Source organism: Pholis gunnellus (assembly GCF_910591455.1).
Source record: "Pholis gunnellus genome assembly, chromosome: 7".
Lineage (NCBI taxonomy): Eukaryota > Metazoa > Chordata > Actinopteri > Perciformes > Pholidae > Pholis > Pholis gunnellus.
Genome location: NC_136533.1, coordinates 26,993,570 through 27,005,769, shown reverse-complemented (window position 1 = coordinate 27,005,769; position 12,200 = coordinate 26,993,570). Strand labels below are relative to the sequence as shown.

Here is a 12,200-nt window from a genome sequence, read left to right as displayed (position 1 = left end):
GTAGTGTCTTTCATTGTTCCTAGAGGTATGGCGTTGTTCCCTAGGGTATGGCGGTGTGTTGAGGTTAGCACCTGAGGACTAAGAGCGGATGCTGTTTGTTTGTTACTAGACACGGTGAAGCGATTTAGAGGCGCTTGACAGGTTTTAAAGACAGGGTAGATTCTTCCGCCAGAGGCAATGTCTATCAGTCGGACCACCGGGGACAACAGGACGGATAGCTGAGTGTCTCTGGACGAGAGCAGAAGTTCTGTTTGAGACGCATCGCTTGCTGATCCAGGTGACCTGGACCTCTGTTTATCTTCGGGGTTTGTTTGGTCAGATGCCTGGACTGCTGTCTGAAGATGGGTGGAGGTCTGCGAAGGTGGATGTTGTTGGTCAGGGGGGCACGGGACGATGTCAGAGGGCGTGAGGTCCTGCGATGAAGTGGCGGATGAGGACGACTGGAACAGCGGGGGTGACGAAGAAACATTGGCCTGAAGCAGCTCTTCCGAGCACTCGTCAGGACACTCCTGCAGGATGCTCCTCACCCATCGTTGGTGTTTGGAGCAGAACTGAGGGGAAGAAGGGGCCTCCTGAACATCTTCACTGCTTCTCAGACTGAGTTCCTTCTTTTCCTCGTCACTGCCGTCTTCCTCCGACCTCCTGACTACCTCACCATCCTCCTCTGTCGGTAGATGTCTGCTAACATCTGAAACATTCTCCAACAACAGAAGTTCGTCTTTTGGCACATCTTGGTCAGCCTCCTGTTCTCCCCGAAAAACCTCTGGCTGAAACTGTAGGGGAGTCTTGGCTTCCGTTGAGTTGAGGACAGCCTCTGAAGAGCTGCGACACAGAACAGACTTTGAGAGTCTAGAGCTCTCCATTCCATTCTTTCTATGTGCTGATGACTGAGAAATGCTGCCCAGATGACAGGAAGCGACATCTAAAAAGGAACAGAGAGGCAGTGCATTTTGATTAACAAATCAGGGGAAGAAATACATTATTGGCTAAATGTAAACAGATTGTAACATAAGGAGACACATGGTATAAGCACAATTAGATCTTATTGTGCACTATGTTGAAGAGAAACTCTGCATATATGAAAAAGCTGTCTGTCTAGTGAGTCACTTGAGTCAACACCGATTGGGGCTGAAGACTACAATGTTCTTCTTACCAGACCTTCAGAGCCCGCTGCTCATCACTGCTAAAGGCTAGAGACTCCAGGCTAAGTTAGCCAGTACTAGCATATCAAGCTATGGTTCTGACTATTTAAGAGCCACCCATGATATAAGATAAGATGATTACGAATAGAACACAGATCAATCACATCCTTCTGCTGAACTTGTCTTATCTTTAACAACAAAGTATCGACAAAGCATTATTTTTTGTTTCGAGAACAATACAATCTTCAACATTGCAGCTCAGTTTGGGCTCACTGTTGGCTTTGAATAATGCCAATATATGTATGGAAAAATTGGAGTTAGATTTTAATTACAATCAAAATCCCTATTCTAAATGAATTTAAAGTTATTGCAGGTATGAGGGCAAATTATTGTTGAGATCCGCAAGCACAAATTAAATCCAAAGGGAGGCGTATTGGACACACTTCCTTCATGCCATCATTCCCAATGGGATAAGAAGGAGATTTTTTTTCCCGTGTTTCTTTATAAGACGATATATTCTGCGTTCCATTTTTTTTTTAATGCATCTTGTTTCTACATTATTGTTGTTATTGTTTTTCCTCATATTTGAGCCCTCTACAATGTAGACTGTGCCTGGAAAGGCTGCTCCTCCCCCCTCTGTTGGGATGCGTTTGTTGTGCTGCTTGCGGCCACTCTAATTAACTCCACCTGGGTGTAATCATTTCGAAATTGCCACAATACAAGCTAAAGAAACGTCAGTGTAGCAATATCAAAAAGTCACATTTTTCTTTTTTTAGTAACCACCTCTTCAAGGTCTAGTTGTGAGTCGAGTATCTTCATTACAACAAAAGAAACCGTATACATGTCCAACGGTGCAATTCTAAGTCACAGCAAAGAGAGTCTTCTTGCTCTCCATACATGAAGTGAGCTTGACATAGGTATGTTATTGGTGTTTCATGCTGGGAGGCGTTTCCTACCACAGTGCAGCAGTTTCTTCAGAGTAGTCGCTATGTTGACGGAGTCTGAGGTAATTACTTTCAGCAGTAGCTTTTCCTCCTCAGTCACGGGGCTTTCTTTCTTCAGTATCTAGTACACACATAATGCAATCAATGAAACATTTGCATCATGATATCAGAAGAACTTCAAGAGTTGGAATTTTCACGGTCCTGCGTGTTCTACCCATGTTCTAAGGTACCCGGTGGTGACCACCAGTGGGCGATGTTTTGGTGAGCGGGCCTCAACAACACCACCAACACCACCACCACCACCCGCTCTTCTCGTTTCTCCTTATTGTGCCTCATCGTCTCCTCCCACCTCGGTCCTCCCACTTGTGATCCAGAAATCAATCTGAGCGTGGAATCTTAAAGCACGTCTCAATTCCTAAAATGCATCTCGAGGAGGAGAGGAGGCCTGCCAGAAGGAGCTATGAGCAAGGATGCATAGGTGTGTCTTTTGCGGACAGTCTTATTGAACATACTTATTGACACAAACACTATTATGCTCATCTTTTATGCTCATAAAATACAGCAGGAGGCTATAACAAAAACAATGGACAGATGATGCAGCTCCTCTTGTGAGGAGAGGAGATGAGGAAAGGAATTGAGGATGTGCAAACTGAGAAGTGCACTAAATGTAAACATAACTCTACCAGAAAACTTTCCAGGGTACCTCTAGTGTGACAATAACTTTAAATGTACAGTACTTGCAGCATTTCTTTGAAATAATCCGCTAAGCCTCAACATTCTCATGTTGTTTTTTTTGCAACCAATGAACAGAAGTGACCATATTTGGAATGCGGAGGAGTGACGTAGAGACGCCGGATACGGCTCTGGTAGCACCAGCGACCTGTCAATCACAGTAAGCCTGCCCTAAAGCATACTCTGCTTTATGGTCTGTTTGACTCTAAATGGACCATCATTTACTAAATGAACATCATGCTGTATTGAAGAAGACTTGAAACTAGAGATAGAGACCATAAACACATGTTTACTGAGGGAATAAATCAAGTGAAAAGAGACTTTAATACAATCAGACTTCTTTTTGCAACCAGAGGAAGAATACAAGTTTTAAGACACGTCCGCATCGGCTTCACTCAGCAGAACAGGAGGTTGCCGCCTCATCTCATCTACCAAAATTATGCTTCCATAAAGTGGGCAACAAACGCGCTGCCGTACAGCAGAGCACACACCTGGTCAATGTAGGTATCTCCTGGCAACGCGGTCTCCAACTCCTGTAGATAGTGCAGCAGTCTGTCCTCTACTTTCTGGGCATAATGTTCACCATACTGCTCCTCCATCTGATTCTGAAAGACAGCAAGCACTTAAGTTGGATCCAAGTATAACTAAACGCTGAATAAGACATTATCGAGCGCCCCAAAAAGTTACAATTAACTTTAATAAACTGAAAACTGTGAAAGGGTTGAAGTTCTAAGAGAAAAAATGGACAACTCCTAGACTAACAACTCGAGTGAGTAACGACGCTTTATGTCACTAAACGTTTACTTTTCAGTATTCGACGAGTTGGAAGTGAGACCGGGTTGTCTAAACAGTCTAGAAAGAATACTCTAGCACGTTTCCCCACAAAGTTTACAGTTTATACTTTACAGAGTTCATTAGATCCGAGTGGCCACAAGAGGAAACATTGTTGCAAAGCGTCTACTACTCCTTCTGTTCCGAGTACGCTGACACTATATATTGTATGGTTTGCAGTATTCATTGTTCAATGTGGATCTGGGAATCTATTGTGAGTCAGAATTGCTAAATATTGTTTATGTAATGCATCTTAAAGGTTATTGTTAATGAGATATTAAAGACTGATTTAAACCTTCAGAGGAATTTTTCTTTTGATTAAAATATCAATCTACTCTGGGACATATAGATGTCCCCACAGCACACCTTAAGTCAGTGTTTGAGTGGAAACAGTGTGCTAACAAACCACAGACAATTGGTCCCCACAAAGGATCACAACCTAGTGTGTGAAATGTCCCCAAAGAAAATGTGTGTGAAAGCAGACAGAGGATAATATAGCAGGAAGAAATACTGTAATTTATTTTAACGTTTTTATAAATTGAATATCTGGTGTCTGTTGGCATGCATTTCATTTAGCGATAAGAAATATATCAGGTTTTTTTAAAATGTAATATTATGCAGTGTTTACAAATATAATTGAACCTGTGGTTTTTATTATTGTCATGTTTTTAAACATTCTCTTTGTGAAATATTTGTTTGCAGATGACCTTGTGTGTCTTTCTGAGTCCCATTTGGTTGTGTTTGGGTGCGCCCTGCTGGATGGAAAAGTTAGGGGCTGAGACAGAAACCAGTGCTATGTACTGAGAGACTACACGCCGACCCGTCATCCTCTTATAATCACGCTGCACAACCATTCAAATGTTTGGCCTTGAATCACAAGTTTGTCTAGAAGGAAAAGATCTTTAGTCGCACATTCAAGAGCTGCTGTTGTTCCTCCAGTCATTGAGGTTGGCAGAGTCAAAAATATTAAAATATGAGCGAGGCGCACTTTCTTTTTGCACTTTACATAATATGATCTAAAGATGTCAATTTTCCATGAAATTGCTCGACACAACGCATGAAAAGGTCTCGTGAACACAAAAATTAGAATTCATTTTCCTCGTGTAACTTAGCGCCCACCCTCCGTTTCCTCCCCCCAGGTAAACAGTGTTAGCTCAGTCAGCACTGTTGCCAGAGCTGTTGATTGCAATGTTAGCTGCTAGCCGCTGGCCCAGCCGTCGTAATGTTGAGAGCCGTGTGGAGGCAACAGATATGCTCGGAATCCCCTATAGAGAGCCTTTAAACTTATCCTTTCTTGCATTCTTTACTCATTCAGTTACGTTGACTGTTATAATATAAGTGTGGTGAAGTTGACTGACCTTAATATAATCTTCCAGTTTCTCCTTGTCCATAGCAAGTGCTTGTGCCAGAGCCTTGAAGTCCAGATGGTTCTTCCTCATTAGGAACATTTCATGTTGGCTCTGCACAAGAAAAAAAGAATGCAAAACTTTTGTGTCACATCAGTAAAGCTTTTCATACAAACATTAGGCATGCTGCTGCCATAATTAGCTGGACAACGCCGTAGATGACATGCTCGTCCAGCCCATAAAAAGTAATTTGATTCAAATGAATGAAACATAAGACTACAACAACCTCAAACATTATCACCTCATAAAGTTGATATGGCTAATGTTAGCAGCTAGCAGTTAGGAGCTGCAGCAGACACTTTGCAGCATTATTGTTCATGCAGAGTCGTGTCTGAGTCCACCTGATGAACGTAAGTGCAATATCCTTTTAGCTGAACCACAGTGGTACAATGGTGGACAGTGAAACAATGAGCTAAAAGTGGCTAAAATGCTCTGTAGAGTTGAAGGGGGACTGCAGAGTCAGGTGAAGCTTTTCTGTGGGTTTGTCACTAAAAAGAACCCCTTTCACATTCCAAGTAGTCATTTTTTGCATTGTTACTATAAAACACTGTTAGCGCAGCTTTAAGTGAAATTGTTGGCCCTGAATTAACACTACAAACGACTACAATCAACTGAGTGAGAACTGTTTCAAAGATTAAAATATATGCAGAGCAAATACTTACACATTGACCTTGATATTGAGGAAGTTTAGTTGGGAATAACTGGCTGGTTTTTAACACTGTATCAACCATTCCTCGGCCCTCCCTGAGCATCCTCATAATGACCTGGAAGCAGAGACATTGAGAGAGAAAATAGAGAGACAGAGGGATGGGGATAAACATAAAGCATGAAACTGAGCCATGAATCAGCTGCAGCTGAAACATGTGAGTAACAGCGATTTTACACGCTTATTGAATGAATGAATGCTACCGCCACTCATCTCCGTACCATGGTCTTGAGGCCAAACATGATCTTCATGTGTTTGATGGGAGCCACCAGTCTGGGTAGGAGTCTGTAAGTGTCTTCCAGAAAGTCCATCACTCTCTCAAAATGCTCCATGTCCCTGTTCTTAACAACGGAATGGATCTGGGCAGAGGCGACACGCAGCCTCCACGAATCCTCAAGGCTCAGGGGCTGGGAGTCCACCAACGGCCAATCAGACAGGTCCACAACTGTGAAGAACCAACAGGAATTCACATCCGCAGTTATATACTTCTGTGTATATATATATATACACACACACACACGGGTAAAATAAATATTGATACATGTCACCATTTTTCTCAGTTTCTATTTCGGTGCTATTGACATGCAATTTTCACCAGATGTCGGTAACAATCCAAGTAATTCATACATACAAATAAAACCAAACAAATAAGTTCATAAATTAAGTTATGTGTAATAAAATGGAATGACACAGGAAAAAAGCATTGAACGCATGAAGAAAGGGAGGTGCAAAAAGTCATGGAAAGCCAAGACACCAGCTGAAATCTATCTGTAATTAGAAAGCAATCCTGCCCCTTGTCAGTGCAAATGAATATCAGCTGGTTCAGTCCCAACTGATGGCCTGTAAAAAGGTGTCTCATTACCAAGGTGTCACACAAGAAACATCTCATGATGGGTAAAGCAAAGAGCTCGCTCAAGACCGTCGCAACCTTATTGTTGCAAAAACATACTGATGGCATTGGTTACAGAAGGATTTCTAAACTTCTGAATGTTCCAGTGAGCACTGATGGGGCCATAATCCGGGAGTGGAAAGAACATCATTTCACCATAAACCGGCCACCAGGTGTTCCTCGCAAGACAGAGTGAAAATAATTATCAGAAGAGTTGTCCAAGAGCCAAGTACCACTTGTGGAGAGCTTCAGAACGACCTGGAATTAGCAGGTACAATTGTTTCAAAGAAAACAATAAGTAATGCACTCAACCGCCGTGCACGCTCACCACGCAAAAAAAAGCATGTTGAAGCTTGTTTAAAGTTTGCTGCACAACATTTAGACAAGCCTGTGAAATACTGGGAGAATAGTGTGGTCAGATGAGACCAAAATGGAACTCTTTGGGTGCCATAATACACCATGTTTGGAGGTCAAATGGCACTGCACATCACCCCAAAAATACCAAACCAACAGTGAAGTTTGGAGGTGGGAACATCATGGTGTGGTTCAGCATACGGCACTGGCAAACTTCATATAATTGACGGAAGGATGAATGGAAAAATGTACCAAGGCATTCTTAATAAAAATCTGCTGCCATCTATGGATGATGAAGATGAAACGAGAGTGGACATTTCAGCAAGACAATGATCCAAACACACAGCCAAGGAAACTCTCAACTGCTTTCAGAGAAAGAAAATAAAGCTGCTAGAATGGCCCGGCCAATCAGCTGACTTGAATCCAATAGAAAATCTATGGAAAGAACTAAAGATCAGAGTTCATAGAAGAGGCCCACGGAACCTTATATTTGAAGACTGTGTGGAAGAATGGGCCAAAACCCCACCTGAGCAATGCATGCGCCTAGTTTCTCCATACAGGAGGCGTCTTAAAGCCGTCATTACCAACAAAGGCTTTTGTACGAATTATTAAATACACTTCAGTCAGCGTGTTCAATGCTTTTTCCCTGTGTCATTCCATTTTATTACACATAACTTAATTTCTGAACTTATTAGTTTGGTTTTCTTTGAATGTATGGATTACTTGAGTTTTTACCGACATCTGGTGAAAAGTTCATGTCAATAGCACCTTTAGAAATAGATTTAGAGAAAGAGAAAAAGGTAAAATTTGACCTGCTGTGTATATACTGTATATATATAAATATACAGCTGCTCATAGTGCTACAAGTTTATTTAAGTTAACTTAACATAGACACACATCCATATATATATATATATATATACATATATATATATATAGCATGTACATACATGAGTGTATGTACGTATGTGCAAGTTAAGTATTCTAATTTGACGACAGTTTGCAATCATTTAAATGACGCAAAAATGACTGTAACCTTCTTGTTTTAACTATGTAACAAACAAACAAACCGTAATAACACCAACCTTCCTGTAATTCCATCATCTTGTGAGCCCAGACGTACTCTATGATCCACAGCGGTAACTTTGGGAAGTTCTGTAAACATAACGTATTGGCCGGCCGCAGCTCTATTCCGTCCATCAGATGCTCACCGACGCTCAGCTCCGTTGGGTTTGTGAAAGGGAACGCACCGGCAGCCCGCTGAGCCTTTTTGAATTTCCATTCATGAAGAGGCTGCGATCACCCAAAAGCTGGACATGTACCGGCAAGATGCGGATGTGATTTGTTGAACATCCCTGTCTGCACTGTAGAGCGTTTCGTTACAAAGTACTTCCGTGTCAGACTCTCTGGCAGCCAAAATAAAGTTTTGTAAAGGAACTGTACTGTAAATAACTATGCGGATACAATGTGTGGACATTTATTGTGAAGTCTCATAACCCGGAATTAGATATACAGAGCCTTAACGTCTCTTTCCCGGCTTTCACCTTCAGCCCTGAAGATGTGGTTCCTTTTCAGTTAGCGTGGAAGTGTACACGTTCGTGTGAGGTAACGGAACTATACAACGTGTTTAATGTAACTACGCTTAGCTACAGGCATAGCTTATTCCATCTATAACTACAATAACAAGCTAACAACTTAGCTTCGTGGCTTGTGGTACTTATTGAATGGGCGCTCATGTTTCGCATCACCTGCGTACACCGTCGGCGGTGTTAGCTGAGTAGTTTTCTGTTGAATGGAGGAAACTAACCATATTAATAATTGTGTCAACCGATAAAGATACAGTATATGATACAAATGTACGTATAACGTCTCCATATTGATACCCCCCAGTCGTACCGTTAGCAGTACATACTGGAACTGGAATTGTCTTGTTTTTTTTGCTTTATAAAAGCATCAGAATAATTTCAAATATGTTATAAAATAAGATAATCCTTTATTAGTCCCGCAGTGGGGACATTTACAGGCCAAATTACATAACATCTGCACGCATTTTGGCTTTAAATTCGTCAATAATTATAGTAATATACAGTTTGTAGTGTACCTTGATGGAGGTACACTACATGGCCAAAAGTGTGTTGATACTATGTTAACATACTTCCGGTTTGGGCCTGTCTTTCATGGTTTGATCCAGGCCCTTCAGTTCTGGGTAAGGGATGTGTTAATGTGTTAACAGTTTGTAGAAGGCCCTCTCCTGTTTCAACAGGACAATGCCCCCCTGTGCACAAAACCAGGACCTTAAATACTTGATTTTCCCAGTTTGTTGTGGGAGAACTGGTGTGGGCCTCACAGAGCCCTCAATGGTGTATTGTTTGTCTGTCCACTTACTTTTGGACATATAGTGTAGTCAAGCGCTGAGGCAACTTTGAGCATGCCTAAACAAAAATCTCAAAATGGTGGTGACGGGTCTTGGAACACATGGTTGAGAACTACATGTCCTTCTTTTGTCTGGTTTCTCCTACAGCACTCTTACAGGTGACACATCATCCCAGCTGCAGCTCCACCATGAACACAAAATCATGTGTGTTTCTGCTCCAGCTCGCCAGGACGGGGCTCAAAGCCGCTTGTCTCCCTCGCGTCCCGCCTGTCCCCCGCAGTCACTCATACTCCAGCAGCATCAAGGTGCGCCCCTATCTTCAGTACCTAAAACGCAAGATCATATCCCCTCCCAGTCCTCCGTACAGCCACGTGTGCCAGGTGGGGGACCCGGTGCTGCGTGTGCGCGCGGCTGCCGTTGACCCAGCAGTTATAACCGACCCTGAGATCCAAAGGGTCATCGGCACTATGGTGAAAGTGATGCGGACACTGGAGTGCGTGGGACTGAGCGCGCCTCAGATCGGGGTGCCGCTCCGCATTGTGGCCCTGGAATATCCCGAGAAGATGTTGAAGGAGAGTTTGCCCGCGTCCAGGGAGATCCTCGGCCTCTCCGTCCAGCCGCTGAGGATCTTCGTCAACCCCCTGCTGAGGGTCCTCGATGGACGGACTGTGCTCTTCCAGGAGGCCTGCGAGAGCATCTCTGGCTTCTCCGCCGCAGTTCCACGCTACCTGTCGGTGGAAGTGTCTGGTATGCATGTTTATAGCTTAATCCTGAGACTAATAAAGCCGGGTGGCACCAACAAGGATTTATTTAATCTAAGATTAGTTTTTATCCGAGTTTAGCAAATCCAGGTATAAAACCAAATATTAATAGAGTTTGATCAATATGTGGACAAATAAACAAATGCTACGTGATTTAAGGTTAAACCATTCGTGATTTAATCAGGTTTAAAAATGAATCCCTATTGGTGGAACCCAGCTTGAGCCTGTTCAGGCTATAATAACACTAAACACATGGAATACAAATTTATCTTTGTGATTCATCCCAAACTAGAAAAATGGAGTGCCCTCACAATGTATTTAAGAGTACAAAAGAAGTGATACTACGCTACATGTTGTGATGGGGAATTCATTTCATTGTTAACACATCAGGGTCTCGTCCCTCTGCGTGTTCACCCTGCAGGTCTGAACGATAAGGGGGAAGCCGTCACATGGCGGGCCAGCGGCTGGTCAGCTCGGATCCTCCAGCACGAGATGGACCACCTGGACGGGGTCCTCTACGTCGACCGCATGGACAGCAAGACCTTCATCAACATCAGCTGGCAGGAACACAATGAATAGCGGACCCTCAGGTCAGACCACAAGCATTTCCATAAGAATCTGTAAGAACTGATGAGTTCACACCATCTCCTACGCTGTGTCGACGAAAGCTTCTGCATTCGCTTCATCTTTCATGTGAAAAATCTTCCAGGTTGGAACAAGTTCAACTGGAAATCCATCACTGTCTGATGAACAAAGAGGCCGATATGTTCGTGATGAAGAGAGTGAATCCTGAACGTCTGTCCCCATCCCAATGAGTGAATACGACTGTGAAACTGCTTAGGGGCAAAGGACGTTTACCATTTTTTCCTCAATGACTTGTAAAACGTGTCGCTTTCTTGGTTTTGCATGAGAATGGGGGGGAAATGGGGAAAATCCACACGATCTTGATCAAGTTTGGACAGAGGACTCGGGACGTGTCTGGGACATGAGTGGGCATGACTCAGGACAAACACAAGTAGTTTTCTTTTTCTTTGATTTTCAGAGATCTCTGGATGCATGGGACATTAAATCGTATGTGGCATTGCAAATTGAGTGAAAAAGCTGCATTATATTGCAAACGCAAGTGAATAAAATGGAGGATGACCCGTTCTGAGACGGTCCAGTAGTCTGATCACTTTCACGTTTCAATCTTTCATTTGTACATGTCCAATATTTGGTTGTTATTAAAATGTTATAATGTTATGTCAGTTTTGTCAGCAAGGTATTAACCTAAACTAAACTTTATTATAATTGTCATTATATACATGACATTTCTGTGTTTTGCTCAGGGACACTTCGGCACAGGACACGTAGCAGCCAAGGATCGAACCACCGACCTTGCGTTTACCGGACGGCCCTCTCTACCCCATGAGTAAATGTCTCGTACTAAATGAAAGTGAGGGGCCAAAAAGCAACAGATTAGATTTTGATTTCATCGCTCCCGTGAAAAGCTTTGACTTCTTCGGGATTTATCAAGAAAAACATAATCTGACAATAATCGTCAGTCTGGTTCATTTTCACAGCAAGTGGATACAAAAAAGAAAGAGAGCCAAGTACGCATGAACACTTGTGGAATAGAATTCTTAAGGGGAAACACCGCAAAAAACCTAGCTTTTTCATGCACTGATCAATTTTGCGATGTTGGTCTATTTTGCTTCCATAACACGTCTTCTCCAGACTGGTGGAAAGAAAACATCCAAAATACACATTTAGCTGTTTGTTTTACTATTCTGTCAGTTTACGTCTGTAGATTTCTGCTAAAATCAACAAAAGTTACCATATTAGATAAAAGCCCTTATTTGCATATTTCAATACCATTTTAGACATTTGTAATACAAGAAGTCTTCATGTTAGTAACCAACTGGTGAAGTCTATCGATCGTTTACCCTATTTACCTGTAGCGTCTTCTAAAACATATCTCTAAAGGCCGTTCTCTCTAAATGAGTTTGTTCTCAGACTCGGGCTACGTCGCAAGTCTCTTAATTGCATCCCCGTTTCCCTCACTTGTGTCCTTTCCTTGTG

The 12,200-nt window shown here is 42.5% G+C and overlaps 1 protein-coding gene across 2 annotated transcripts; it reads left to right on the top strand.

Annotated features, from left to right (window-relative positions):
- Positions 1 to 8,512: 8,512 nt before the first annotated feature.
- Positions 8,513 to 11,290, top strand: pdf (peptide deformylase, mitochondrial). Of its 2 annotated transcripts, XM_079162214.1 has the most exons (4): positions 8,513 to 8,609; positions 9,526 to 10,125; positions 10,561 to 10,729; positions 10,849 to 11,290. In XM_079162214.1, exons 2-3 carry the CDS (start codon positions 9,567 to 9,569, stop codon positions 10,716 to 10,718), a joined length of 717 nt encoding a protein of 238 aa, XP_079018340.1. In that variant the 5' UTR covers positions 8,513 to 8,609; positions 9,526 to 9,566; the 3' UTR covers positions 10,719 to 10,729; positions 10,849 to 11,290. The 2 variants fall into 2 exon arrangements, with proteins under 2 accessions (XP_079018340.1, XP_079018339.1); XM_079162213.1 differs by having other exon boundaries at positions 10,561 to 11,290.
- The last annotated feature ends 910 nt before the right edge of the window (positions 11,291 to 12,200 follow it).